Raw genomic sequence first — 15,213 nt, forward strand, 5'->3', positions numbered from 1 at the left:
TTTTTTACACTTTTCATTCTCAACTATTAACTCTAACTTAGGACGTTTGCATATCAACTTCAAATCTTGTCTTGCATTTGCATTGTCTTTTGTCTTGTCCTTTATGTCCATAACAGTGTTGAACACATTGTCAAACACATTCTTTTCAACATGCATAACATCCAAATTATGTCGAATTAGATTGGTGGACCAATAAGGAAATTCCCAAAATATGCTTTTCTTTACCCAGTTATGAGTTCTACCAAAGCCGGGCTGCTTTATCTTGGTTGATTTCAAGCCAAAGTTAATTTCTTGAAGTTGATTCACTTTGTTTAAGATATCTATACCACTCAAGTGTTCTGGAGGTAAAGAGTTTTCTACTACAGACTTCTTAAAGGAGTATCGATCATGACGAAAAGGATGATCAATAGGCAAATGTTGACGATGACAATCAAACCAACAAGGCTTTCTACCATACTTCAAACCAAATGATTTACTATTCTCCATACAATATGGACAAGCAAGTCTCCCATGAGTGCTCCACCCGGACAACATTGCATATGCTGGAAAATCACTTATTGTCCACAACAATGCTGCTTTCATAATGAAATTTTGTTTTTTCCATGTATCAAAAGTGTTTACCCCAATATCCCATAACATCTTTAATTCATCAACTAAAGGTCGGAGATACACATCTAAACTTTTACCAGGTGACTTTGGTCCAAGAATCACAAGTGTAAGAAATATGTATTCCTTTTTCATACACATACTTGGTGGAAGATTATACGATGTGACAAAAACAGGCCAACATGAATATGGGGTACCTGTATTGCTAAATGGATTAAAATCATCTGTGCAAAGCCCAAGCCTAACATTCCGAGAATCTTGTGAGAATGTAGGATGTGTACGATTAAATTGCTTCCAAGCCTCTGCATTAGATGGATGTGTCATCACTGATTCATCTTGACGTACTGCATCTGCATGCCAACGCATGTATTTTGAAGTATTCTTAGACATGTATAGGCGTTGAAGTCTTGGAACAAGGGGAAAATATCTCAATATCGAGCAAGGAACATCCTTCTTATTTGTAGATGTCTTAATCTTAAATCGTGGTTCTTTACAAATCGAACAAACCTTCTTGTCACTATTTTCCTTGTAATACAACATGCAATGATTAGGACATGCATCTATCTTCTCATATCCTAATCCCAACTCACTAACCATTTTCTTTGATCTATACAAATTTTCAGGCAACCTTTCTGACTCTGGAAGCATGCTTTTAATTATGGAAATCATTCGATCATAACAATTTACACTCATGTTAAACTCTGACTTCAAGTTTAGGAGTTGTGTTGTAGCTGACAATTTTGAATGTTTTTTGCAACCATCCCATAAAGGTTCATCAACATCCCTTAATAAGTTGTAAAACTTTGCAGCTGAAGGATTTGGATCTTCTTCCACTTCAGAATTGATTCTACCCAAAGAAGCATCAATAATCATATCTACATATGGCCTTTTGCTCTCATCAATAGAATCTTGGATGACAGATGTTGATGACTTATCTTCCCATTTCTTCTCACCATGAAGAGTCCAATTTACATAACCATCAACAAATCCATGATGATACAAATGTTTCTCCACATTAAATGATGTCTCCCAATAACGATTTCTACACCTTGTACAAGGACAAGGAATGCGTCCTGTTACATCTGGAATTGTTGGGTCTCTAGTAGCTATTTGAATGAAATCATCAACTCCATCTCTAAATTCTCCACTTATCATGCCAGATTGATCCTTTCTTTGTAACATCCATGTTCTATTAGGTCTCATGACTTGTCACTGGTGTGATACATTAAAACAATAATTATTTCAATTAAGCTAGCAATTAAAACAAATTGAATACCTAACCAAAATGGTACCACATTCTAGAAAAGATAAAGAAGAAGTGAAACTAACTATGGATGGAATACCATCAACCAAATCAGAAATATATAAATGTAGAGTATGCAGATTTTGGTACTAAAAACAACTTATTATGATTAACAATTCCTATGATGTACAAATATGATTATAAATGTGTTAACCGTGACAAAAAAAAAAGATCTTATTCTGCTGTGTATATTTTAATTATAAAAATATCAATAATTATGTTCTCGTTGTTTATTGATTAAATCAATTTGTTATTAATATATAAATTTTAAAAATATTAAATTTAAGAAAAATAGACAACTCGTTATTATTTTTTTATATAGAAATATTTTATATATTTATAATAGAGCATTTGAGATATCTTAAAATTAAAGTTTGTAGACAATTAAAATAAGTACTGTATATTTTATCAGAATAACTAGTCAACAATATAAAATATTTACACACAATAAATTCAAATTATTGTTTGTAGAGAATGAAAATAAATACTATATATATATATATATATATATATATATATATATATATTACCAAAACAACATAGATAAAACAGAGCATAAAAAATAAGTGAAGCATAATCAATAAAAAACAATAATTATTTATCACAGCAAAATATATAACTTAAATTTGTTATCATGTATACCATAATCAACTTTGTTAATAATTTTATTATTCCTATATCACCAACGAGTAGAATAAATTTGCTAACCTTGTACTTCAATCTTCCCCTAGATGAACAAGTATATATGGCCTCATATCAACAACCAATAGACACCGCAAGTTTCGAAACCTCTGTTGCAACAATATAATAAGGAAATCGAGAATAAGAAACTATAAAATTTAAATATGATTTGTATCACACAATAAAAAGAAAAAGGTGATGAGAAAGAAAAAGAAAAAGAAAAAACATCTTATAAACAATTATAAGGTTAACAACCACAATTATACCAATAACAATAACAAGCAAACGAAATTGAACCAGCAGAAGAAGAAACACAAGAAGGATTTCGACTTTTGTGTATGGATAACCATGCCTCGAACTCAAGCTGATTCTTTTTACCCAATAAGGCAAATTAAAGAAAACATACTTTTGGTAGATCCTCCTGGATCAACTTCATTGAGGAATGCAACAATGGAGGATCTTGCACAAAAATTGAGAGAATACCTCACAGGTAAGACATGCCTCATTGTGTTAGAATACCTCACAAAAATTTCAATATTTTCATTTTAAATATTATATATATATATATATATATATATATATATATATATATATATATTAACTACCTAAATTTTCATATTTTCAATTAAACTTTAATGTTTTCATTAATTAAGTGATATGATTGTTTCTATTATTATCTAAAGAATAATCATAAAACCTACTCGTCAATTTTATATTCATCATAATATCTTTTTTTTTATATTAACCGGTACATAATTATCACGTGAAAAGAGAGAAGTAAACAAGACGAGACAATATAAAAATTAAATAATAAAAACTTAATTAAAAATATAAAAAAATTGAATACCCAGTAAATTAAAAATTAATAAAATTTTAATTAAAAACATTCAAATTTATCATCGAATTAAACTATCTTGAGTGTGTACGTAACACTTCAAATATATAGTAATATTTACCCAAAACATTCAATAAAACTCAACAACAAATACAATCTCATCTCTTGCATGATCAACGTCATATTTTTTCTGGCAGCAGATGTTCCGTTCTATTATTTATTATCGAAAACGCTTTAGCCACTTGGTTCATAGTTAAGCACATGCGAATTCTATGTTATAGTGACAACTTTTATAAATAAATACATATACAAGTGTTGAATTTATGGATGTTGAATAAAGCCTATTAACGCAATTGTCACAAAAAATACACAATTATATTCAAACAGACACATGTACACGTAAGAGTATCACATAAAGAAACACGCCCCAACAATTTTAGATTACCAGTATTATAGAGGAACAGAACAGATTTCATAACTACGAAAAATAAGAGATGCAAAAAGAGACAGACACAATAGTTAGACAAAGATAAACAACTAAACTTAGACAAATCAAAACACAAAGAATAGAGACATCTAAGATTGACGATAATCAACAAGAAGAAATGATGCAAAACTAATCTTTAACCACTAACTCAACAATTTGATAAATATATAACATTATGCATTGAAGTACATAGTAAACTTCTAGTAAAATAATGAGAAAACTCGCCAAAATGTTTCAACAAATTTATAATGGAAAACAGTCTAGTACAATCATAAGAAATAAACACGCCATTCCAAACCGATTCAACAATTTAATAGAACCTAAAATTTGAGGCCACTTCTGATGAGGAAGGATCAAATATCATGATAATTCTCATAAAACTTATCAGTGAATGCAAATATCTAACCAAAAATAAGAAAAACAAGAATTAGCTACTGAAGAAAAAAAAATCCTAGAATCCTTCATGGAGCTTAGAAGGATTTATTGACCCTAAAGACCCCTCACCCACCCACCCCAAATATGATCGTAATGCAACTAGTGCACTGTCAAAAAATTAGCATTTTAGTGCAATTCAAACACAGATATCCATTCCCATAACAAACACATTCATCAGCTGAAATAGTTAACTAAATCAATGAAACTTAGAACAATTACTTTTCTGTTCAAATTACATGTAGTAAAAAAGAGTTACTTTTCACACTTCTTTGCAAGCAAAAGATCCAATCCACCAGTATTCTTAAATCTTAGGAAGAAGCACGTCAAACATGCTCAAGTGGTTCCCCTACTTAATATGATACAATTGTAAAGGACATGTAATGTGATTGAATTGCTTTCAATTATATAAATTTAAAAAATGGCATGAACTATAGAAATTCAGATGGCGAATTGGCATCAGGTTTTACATTATACCTAAACCAGCTCCATGATGCAAAACCTGAGGAGGCAATGCCCCTAATCCATTACTCAATCTATTATTTGGAGATGAATACCCGGCTGAACTAATTTGCAGAGGCTTGCTTCATGGTTCAAGACTTGATTTTGATGGAAGACCTAGAAGTTGTCACGTGTATAACCTCATGCACGAGACCATAGCTAGGATTTGTGAAGATCAGATGTTTTGTCATGTGATGGAAGATGCAAGCACACCAGTGAACTCCAACATGGATTTCCTTCATAGGCGTTTATCAGTTATAAGGAAGAATGATTCTGCTACCATGGAAAGAGACCATAAGTGTGGAAAAGTGAGGTCTTGTTTTGTTTTCGATGATGCTAAGAAGTTTCAGGTGAACAACCATTTTTTCTCTAGTTTTGAGTTTTTGATTCGATTAGACTTGTCTGATGCATGTCTATCTGTTGATGTTCTTCCTGAACAAGTTGGAAATCTATTCAACTTGAAATACTTGAGCCTAAGGAACACCAACATAAAGTCACTTCCGAAGTCCATTGGAAACCTAGAGAATCTGCAAACTCTAGACCTAAAACAAACTAAAGTGCATGAAGTGAAGATCAATAAGCTTGTCAAGTTACGCCATCTCCTAGCTTACTATGTCAGTGATCAAAGTTTAGAATTGTACTGTTTAGAAGGACTAAGGATAAGTGAAGGAGTTCAAAATCTAGAATCACTGCAGAATCTATCATATTTAGATGTAACTGGTGGTAGCATAATAAATGCACTGCAAAAATTAACCAAGTTAAGGAAGTTGGGAATTATAAAGCTAGAAGCACAACAGGGTGAAGCATTGTGCAATTCTATAGAGCACATGATGAATCTATCTATAATAGGTGAGGAAGATAGTTGTTTGTGGACCCTAGTGGATGGATTCCACAACCAGAGACTTTGACAACACTCCAAAATTATGAAACCCCTGCAGGAACCTCGGATTCGGACATCATAAGGTTTTGGGGGCAAAAAGTTGAGGTTTAATACAGCAGAAGCAGAGTCATCGTAAAGGGGTGCATTGAAGTCTATGGATCGGACTTCGGGAGCTGAAGGCTCGAAGAACACAAGTCTCTCTGTGCGTGTGGCAATTTGTTCAAAATGTGAGAGAAAAGTGTGAATCAGAGATCAGGGAGAGCCATGACTTACACACACACACACTTGAATCGAACAAGAGACTTCACCGGCAACCTTAACAAGATTTTAATGATCAATTCTTGTGGCAAATGTCATGTATTCTTTGTTCTACGACATTATGTCTTCATTTTAGTACACTTGATTCCCAAAACTCAGCGTATATATTTGTAGGACTGTGATACGAATTATTTCTTATGCCTTTTAAACGTATATGTAGCAAAGTGTAATTCAATGCTTGCAATTTTTGTTTTATACATCGTCATTTCTTTAACCTTTTAGCATAAGAATTTTGTAAAATCATAAAGAACAGCACCACTCAAATAGCTAAGAATAATTAATAGGCCCACAAAGGTATCATAGAAAAAAGGTATCATAGGAGATTCTCTCAAAGTTATTTAGTCAATATAATTAATATCAGTAGGAAAAGAAAACTATAATCACCATCATGTAAGTAGTGATGATAGGAATTGATTTCATAAGAGAGATAAAAATGAAGAAAAAGGTTGAGGGGTCCAGTGCTTGAAATGAAATAGAACAAACGAAAAAGCTAAGATGACAGTTTCTACAACAATTGTCTCTTAGCTACTTTTAGAACTCAAAAACATTATTTGGAGAGAGAAACAACATCTATGTATGACTACAATTGATGAAGGATTATCTTGTTTTCTTTTAAGATTATTGAATATCGTGTGAGTTGATTAAGAAAGCTAAGTGAAATCCCCACTGGACATTAAGATAGCAAGCTATCTAGATGTGAAGGTTCCTTTCACAAAGCTCAAGAGAAAAAGATGATGGATTGATTCAAAACAAAAAGGAAATGGAAAAACATAAACCATAGAAAACCAAGAACAATTAAAGGAAGAAGAAAACATAAAATGGAAAGAAAAGGAATGGTAAAAATGTGAGAAGCACGCCACTACAAGGCTAGGCTAGAAGCCATGGCAACCTTGAAGATGAGTGGATGTGTGCCGCCACTTGCTATGTAAGATAAGGTTTAAAAGTATTCACTCCCTAGGGAGGAAACTCTCACAAATGGTTGAGACACAAGAGTGTTTTTACTTCAAAATGTTCAACCCCTTTTACATGTTTAGGAGCACCCCTTATATAGAAGAGTTTAGGGGCCTCTAAGAAAATAAAAGATACCTAAGGATGTCTCTACAAAAACCTAACCCTAGCTTCTAGAAACTAGGTCAAATAAGGTTTCAAAAATGAGAGACAAAAGAGCCAACTATGGTGTGTGCAAGGCTAATTTCGTTCTAGCACAAAAGGAGACAAAGAATGTGTCTCATATGTCTCCAAAAAGTGGCTAAAGTGTGCTAAATTCAAAGGAGACCAAAGGTACATAGGTACACTCTCTTTATGCCTTTTTCTTTATGCTTTATGCCTTTGCTTTACTCTCTCCTCCACATCATTTATGCTCCCCAATCACCATGCGCCACCTAGCATTGCGTTCTTACTCCTAATTAACCTACAAAGCAAATAAACATAGATTAGCATGTTGGCTTAAGTCAAGTCAACTATAGTCAACAAGTCAAACCTAGTCAAAGGTCAACAAGTCAACTAAAGTTGATTCAACTAAGTCAACTTAGGGAATAAAAAAATAACAAACACAAATGAAAGGGATGAAGGATTAGTGAACTTCCTTTCTAAACATGCTTAGTCTTCTTAAGCATGTGCCTCCATCCTTGGTTGGGGTTAATCCTTCATCATCCTCCCCTTCTTGGAGAGAATTTGACCATAAATTCTTTAAGCCTTTGTGGATGGAACTTGACTTGATTTGGGGGAGGATTTTTGTCTCCCTTTTAAGAGCTTTTGTTCCATCCTTTCTAAGGCTATGACCCCTAGCTTTGGTTGGGCCATCTTTATTTTCTAGACTACTCTTCCTCTCTTGCTTATGCTTTGGGCCTTCCTTTTTGGCTTGGGAAGAGAAGGACGAGTGATGCTCATCTTGCTTTGGAAGAATTTTTTTGTAGGCAAGTAACACCTTGGTGAAAGCTTGCTCCTTTTCTTTTTCTTCTTTATCATTTCTTATTATATTTCTATCCTTATTAACTTCTTGAGGTGATAGAGGTAGTAAAGTTGTCTTTTTCCCATTTTTGAAGAAAATGTATTGGTTGGTATGGCCATCATGTAAAGTTTGTTTATCAAATTGCCATGGCCTACCTAGTAAGATATGTGTGACTTCCATGGGAACAACATCACATAGCACCTCATCTTTGTAGCTTCCTATAGAAAAGTTAATTAGGACTAGTTTATTGACATCTATTTCTCCCTCTTTACTTATCCAAGCAAGCTTGTAGGGCTTAGCATGAGGAATGGTCTCTAAGCTAAGCTTTTCCACCAACCTTGTGCTAGCTACATTGGTACTACTCCACCAAACCCATTTGTTAATTTTGCATCTAGATTGAAAAATATTTTCTCTTTGAGTTGGCTCAAGCTCACTTTGATCTTGACCTATCATGCACCTTAATAACATAGGGTCTTTCTCAAAAATTTTAGTTTTACTAGATGAAGAAGGTTCTTTTGAAAGAGAATGGGGAGATGAGTGTTCACTTTCAACATCATTACTCTTCTTTAAGATCATGGTCCTTTTCGTTGGGCAATTTAAAGCAATGTGATTATAACCCAAACATTTAAAACATTTAATGGAACTTGATCTTTGAGAAGTGGAATGGTGAATGTGATCACTTGGTGACTTACTTTTACTTGGTGGTTCTTAATGAGAGTTAGAAGGGAACTTATCATGTTTCTTTTTATCCTTTCCCTTCCATGAGTGACTAAAGTAGTGGTTGGGTGAGTAACTCTTCCTTGCCCTTCTTTTTCTTTTCAATTGAATTTCAATCCCAAGGGCAAGTGTGAAAACATTTTCAAGAGTGGAGTACTCATACAACTCTACTTGGTCTTGTATGTCTCTCCTAAGACCACTCACAAATCTTTTTATTTTCTCTTTGTTAGTTTCTTTATTTCAACCTACGCATTTGAGACTCTAATTCTATAAAGTACTCACTCACACTCATAGAACCTTGGTGAAGCCTTTGGAGCTTCAAAAGAAGTTCCTTCCTATAGGAGGGAGGAACAAATCTAGCGCGCATAAGAGTTTTAATGTCCATCCAAGAAGCCGCGGGTGGCCCTTGGTCATAATTCTTACAAAGTTTATGCCACCAAGTATTGGCATACTCCAAAAATCCTAAAACTACTAGATCAACTTGTGCTTGATCCTTTACATGATTTTCATTGAAAATTTGATCAACTTTAGCTTCCCAATCAAGGAAGACTTTGGGATCACTTCCTCCATAGAACTTAGGAATCTTTGGAGTTTCCTTCTCTTGTGATGGGTTGCGCCTAGAATGCCCTCTTTTCCTAGCCTCTCTTTCTTGCTCTTTAGCTTCAAGCCTTTGAATGTGCTCTTGGATTCTTAGGTCACTTTGCTCCTTGTCTTTTCTCAATTGTTCAAAGGACTCCTTCCTAGACAACTCCAAATCCCGAAGCAATCTTATCAATGTATTGTTTATGTTTGGAGTAGGTGCATTTGATGAACTTGCCGTGATTCCTACAACAAAAACACTCAAATCCGAGACAAAATAAATGGATTAGAGGTTAGAAAACATGAAAACCGAGACCAAATCCAACCCAAAATTGTAACCCAAGTGTTTAGATCACTCTCCCAAAGTAACAAGGCAAGGCTAGCACTCAAAATCCACCAAAGGAGTGAAGCAAACACTTTTAAAAACTTGTTCAAAACCTTTCAAATGCAAGACAAGTGATTCGGCCACAACATCCCAAGAGTTTCAAGAAAAGAAAACTACTAAGACACAACAAAGAATACCTAGTGACAAGCAAGAAAAGCACAAAAACAAGAAAGTTTAACTTCTAAGGAAATTTTGTTTTAAAGACAAAACTTGAACAAGACTAAAGCAATGAAAAACACTTTTAAAGACTCTATGGAAAGCATTTGAACAAGCCAAGATTATACCTCAAATTATGCATACACCAAGAAAGATCATAACCAAGTTAAAGCATGGAACTAATTTGCCAATATCACCCAAAATCCAAGTATAAAATTTGGTAGCATAACACCTAGTAAAAATGGCCAAATGGATTCACCAAGCAACACATTAGCTCTCGGCCAAACTGTTTTTGGTCATGAAAATAATTTTTCTTTTCAAAACTAGGTACTTAAGATGATGAGAAGGATATTTTAGGGTGTCTTGAACACTTAGTTCCTTAAAAATTAGGTCAAAATCAATTTCAAGGAGCATGCTACAACAAAAGGCATAGATCTCATGCAATAGCTCAAATACTTAGAAACAAGAATAAGAAAACTCAAAGAAGCATATGACATATGACTCAAGCAAAAGTTAGACACATTTAAAGACTCAACATGACATACACAAAGACACAAACATGTAGCTATCACGCATTTAAACTTATGGATTTGAGGATCAAAGACTAAGCATCAAAAGACATGTTATCCAACCACATTTAGGAGAAAAAGAGTCACAAAACCGAAGCCAAAATTGCCACAACATAACTTGAAAACGTTGTTTTTCGTATTCTCCGCAGCTCTGACCTTTGCTCACTCATTTGATCATAACTCTCTCCACAGAACTCCAAATGCATTAATTCTTTTTTTGTTGGAAACTAGACTCAAAGAGATTTCTTTTGATATAAAGAACGTTACTTTTGGACCACTGAGCTACCTGCAGTATTTTTTTCAAAAACGCACACGTTGCTGCCAGCACTGTTTTTATGTGGACCATTCCAAGATAGCTACACAAGACAAGGTTAGAACATAAAAACACTATATTCAAGGACAACCAAAGCTCTAGATACCAAATGATGAAGGATTATCTTGTTTTCTTTTAAGATTATTGAATATCGTGTGAGTTGATTAAGAAAGCTAAGTGAAATCCCCACTGGACATTAAGATAGCAAGCTATCTAGATGTGAAGGTTCCTTTCACAAAGCTCAAGAGAAAAAGATGATGGATTGATTCAAAACAAAAAGGAAATGGAAAAACATAAACCATAGAAAACCAAGAACAATTAAAGGAAGAAGAAAACATAAAATGGAAAGAAAAGAAATGGTAAAAATGTGAGAAGCACGCCACTACAAGGCTAGGCTAGAAGCCATGGCAACCTTGAAGATGAGTGGATGTGTGCCGCCACTTGCTATGCAAGATAAGGTTTAAAAGTATTCACTCCCTAGGGAGGAAACTCTCACAAATGGTTGAGACACAAGAGTGTTTTTACTTCAAAATGTTCAACCCCTTTTACATGTTTAGGAGCACCCCTTATATAGAAGAGTTTAGGGGCCTCTAAGAAAATAAAAGATACCTAAGGATGTCTCTACAAAAACCTAACCCTAGCTTCTAGAAACTAGGTCAAATAAGGTTTCAAAAATGAGAGACAAAAGAGCCAACTATGGTGTGTGCAAGGCTAATTTCGTTCTAGCACAAAAGGAGACAAAGAATGTGTCTCATATGTCTCCAAAAAGTGGCTAAAGTGTGCTAAATTCAAAGGAGACCAAAGGTACATAGGTACACTCTCTTTATGCCTTTTTCTTTATGCTTTATGCCTTTGCTTTACTCTCTCCTCCACATCATTTATGCTCCCCAATCACCATGCGCCACCTAGCATTGCGTTCTTACTCCTAATTAACCTACAAAGCAAATAAACATAGATTAGCATGTTGGCTTAAGTCAAGTCAACTATAGTCAACAAGTCAAACCTAGTCAAAGGTCAACAAGTCAACTAAAGTTGATTCAACTAAGTCAACTTAGGGAATAAAAAAATAACAAACACAAATGAAAGGGATGAAGGATTAGTGAACTTCCTTTCTAAACATGCTTAGTCTTCTTAAGCATGTGCCTCCATCCTTGGTTAGGGTTAATCCTTCATCAACAATTCAAGTACAACTCTGTGTTATATTGAGACAACGGGAGAGTCGGTCCTGGAACAAATTAAGGAGGGTAGACTAGTAGAGCGAGGATTTGGCAGATAAATCAGTGATTGAATATTATGATTCATGGTTACTCTAGATTGAATTTTCAGAAAATATAACCTTTTTCTTTTCCATCTTTTCTTTTGGGGTTCAGTTACTTCCTATAAATCTCAAACCACACCTTCATATCTGCTATATCAACAACCAAACCTTCATATCTGCCTCTCCCACTTAAGAATTTTCATGACTCCAATCAAACACCTTCCACAACCCTTTTAACTTGTGAGCCAACATCTGAATTTAGGTCCCGTTTGTCATTGCAACAGCAGCAACAACAACGACACCAACAACAGCAGTAGACTTTGGATTGGCAAAGGCATTTGAAATTGGACAGAACCAAGCAAATACAAAGCGAATAATGGGCACCTAGTGAGTCCTACTTATACCAAACATAACTTAAAAGTAGGACTTTTGAATGCTTATTTCAGAGTTTAATTATTGAAAAAAAGATGAAATTCCTTGTTATAAACTTGAAATAAGAGAAATTAACAAAGCTTTATTGACTTGCATCAATGGATACATGGCTCCTGAGTATGCTATGCAAGGATTCTTTTTAGTGAAATCTGATGTTTTCAGCTTTGGAGTTCTAGTTCTTGAAACCATTCGTGGAAGAAAAAATAATGGATTCTATGTGTCAGAACATGATGAAACTCTTCTTTTACATGTGAGTAATCCCTATGGTCTTATTAACAAATTATAATCAATACTTAGCAGAAGTATAACAGTATCATTCAATACATGAGTATAGGAACCAATCTCTCTACTTTTCAATCATTTTACTCTCAATGTGATATATAAATCAAAGTATGGTAAAAAGTAATTTGACAACATCAAAAATTAAAAACGCAAATAAGAAGACCAAGTCACATTTTAGGCTAATTCTATATTTGCATTTTGATAAAATAAGTAGTATTTTGTTGTGTCTGTAGTGCAGCAAATAACAGTTAGTGCTCTAACCTCTAACAGGTGAAGAAATGGCAAGCTGGTAGAGAACCAATCGATCAATCTATCACTCCAAATAATCGTTTTGAGCTCGATGACGTTGTTGTAACCTCCTAAACCTGGATCTCTTCAAAATAGTTAATACATTAGGAAACCTTATTCTCCAAACAAACTTTAAAGAAGGTGAACAAGAAATGATAGAGGTCAAGCTAATTAACCTGGTTTTAGGAATCGACGAACTCGACGATGCTGCCTTCCTGATATCGCTGTCGTTAGGCGATCAAATTACCACTACTTTAGCAACTTCAGTATTGCCAGTTTGTAGTGAAGAAAATAGTTAGGGTTAAGATAACCCTGAGTCGTCTCACAACGAATACGGAATTGATCTCAAATATTTGATTCTCAAAAATGCAATTTAAACTAGCAACTATAAAAATAGGGGGGTTTTGATATGCAAAGAAAATGACACGGAAGATTGTAAACACAGTAATAGTAAATAGGTCAATTCCACTGCTTTTTCTAAATAAGATTCTTCATTGGTTATCTAGAGATTATTGTTAAATTAATTATTGTTGTTGATTTACAAATCAATCAATGTAAAGACTCAATTCATTTGTTGGCATCCTCACTTTTAATCAAAGTACAGTCTCAATTAAAAGTGAGAATTGTTTAGATTGTCCATAGTAAATTTAATCAAAGTACTCACCCCCACACTTTATTTCTCAACCAATCTCAACATAATCCACTAGCTTCTTCTTTCTCCCTAAGGTAAGGAAAAACATGGTCTTTTTCTTTTTAAGGTTTAGTAATATGCTCAAAACAAGGAAAAAAGGTTTAAGCTGAAGGGGCTACCAATGGATCAATGTCATGGTTAGCTTATTTGGCCAAGTAGCTAAAAACAAGAAATGCCTCAGTCATATCAAATCATGCATGTTCACCTAAGATGCAAAACAACAGAATCAAGCTAAACATTTGAGTACCAACAAGACATGAGCAAATCACACAAGAAAAATAGGAATGACACATGGTAGTTCATCCTTACAATAAAGCTCAAAACTCACAAGGTCAAAAACTCTTTCACAAAAGATTTATTCCAGAAACTCTCAAATCAACTCAATCATGTAAATCACAGAAAACAATCCACTCATAGCACATGACTTTTATTTTCCCAGAATTATGACCGTTCCAATTAGTAAATCAAATCCAAAAATCCAATGTCAATATGTTTTATTGAAAACAGAAACAAATAGAAAACAAAAACAGAAAAGGGGGAAATCTCCCCACACCCCCACACTTTATCCATGCATTGTCCTCAATGTATTCAATATGTATAAAATGCAAAGAAAAAGTATGAAGTGTACTTACCTCCTCAAGGTGGAAGGTATGAGGGAGAAGTCAAGTTCATCCCATCCATCGTCTTGTTCAGCATATCTTGATTTTCATTGAATATCCGAAGACGATGCCCATTAACTTTAAAAGTTCTTGCTGAAGATTCTTCCTTGATCTCCACTGCTCCATAAGGGAAGACTTCTGTAACAATGTATGGTCCTTCCCAAGTAGAACGCAACTTACCACTCATGTGACCAAGCTTGGATTTGTATAGTAACACCTTCTGGCCTACCTTGAAATCCTTTCTAGCCACAAGCTTTTGGTCATGGAACTTCTTGGTTTTCTCTTTGTAGAACTTTGAATTTTCATAGGCTGCAAGCCTAATCTCCTCTAGTTCTTGCAATTGAAGTTTTCGCTCATTTCCTGCTTCTTCCAAATCCAAGTTGCATGCTTTCACGGCCCAATAGGCCCGATGTTCAATCTCCACAGGTAGATGACAAGCCTTTCCAAAAACCACCCTGAAAGGTGACATACCTATAGGTGTTTTGTAGGCTGTCCTGTGTGCCCAAAGTGCTTCATCCAATCTTGTGGCCCAATCCTTTCGACTAGGCTTCACTACTTTCTACTTTCTCTAGTATCTTTTTAATCTCTCTGTTAGAGATCTCTGCTTGCCCATTAGTGTGGGGGTGATATGGTGTAGCAATGCGATGTGTCACCCCATACTTCTTCAACATGTTCTCAAGTATCCTATTACAGAAATGAGTCCCCTGGTCACTGATGATGGCTCGTGGTATCCCAAATCTGCAGAAAATGTTAGACCTGACAAAACTCATATCGACTCGAGAATCATTAGTCCTTGTAGATATGGCTTCCACCTATTTGGAGACATAGTCTACAGCAAGCAAAATATAAGAAAACCCAAAAGAAGGAGGAAAAGGACCCATAAAATCAAT

At 34.5% G+C, this 15,213-nt stretch overlaps 2 protein-coding genes across 2 annotated transcripts; one reads left to right on the forward strand and one right to left on the reverse strand.

Moving 5' to 3' along the window:
- Positions 1–37: 37 nt before the first annotated feature.
- Positions 38–1,809, reverse strand: LOC114172508 (uncharacterized). Its single transcript, XM_085665886.1, has 2 exons — positions 327–1,809; positions 38–99 (listed from the first exon to the last, which is right to left on the reverse strand). The coding sequence occupies exons 1-2, from the start codon at positions 1,807–1,809 to the stop codon at positions 38–40; spliced, it is 1,545 nt and encodes a 514-aa protein (XP_085522012.1).
- Positions 1,810–2,938: 1,129 nt separating this feature from the next.
- On the forward strand, positions 2,939–5,753 carry LOC146884187 (putative disease resistance protein RXW24L). Its single transcript, XM_085665887.1, has 2 exons — positions 2,939–3,080; positions 4,855–5,753. The coding sequence occupies exons 1-2, from the start codon at positions 2,939–2,941 to the stop codon at positions 5,751–5,753; spliced, it is 1,041 nt and encodes a 346-aa protein (XP_085522013.1).
- The last annotated feature ends 9,460 nt before the right edge of the window (positions 5,754–15,213 follow it).

The sequence above is a fragment of the Vigna unguiculata genome, chromosome 8, assembly GCF_037176805.1.
Source record: "Vigna unguiculata cultivar grain cowpea cultivar isolate G323 ecotype 2 chromosome 8, ASM3717680v1, whole genome shotgun sequence".
In the NCBI taxonomy this organism is placed as follows: domain Eukaryota; kingdom Viridiplantae; phylum Streptophyta; class Magnoliopsida; order Fabales; family Fabaceae; genus Vigna; species Vigna unguiculata.

Excerpts from the sequence above, each read along its gene's own strand:
- LOC146884187 (XM_085665887.1), top strand. The coding sequence starts at position 2,939 with ATGCCTCGAACTCAAGCTGATTCTTTTTACCCAATAAGGCAAATTAAA. Across the intron at positions 3,081-4,854 it reads ATTGAGAGAATACCTCACAG|GCAATGCCCCTAATCCATTA; the intron begins GTAAGACATGCC and ends AAACCTGAGGAG.
- LOC114172508 (XM_085665886.1), bottom strand. The coding sequence starts at position 1,809 with ATGAGACCTAATAGAACATGGATGTTACAAAGAAAGGATCAATCTGGC. Across the intron at positions 100-326 it reads ACCTCCAGAACACTTGAGTG|GACAAGACAAAAGACAATGC; the intron begins GTATAGATATCT and ends ATGGACATAAAG.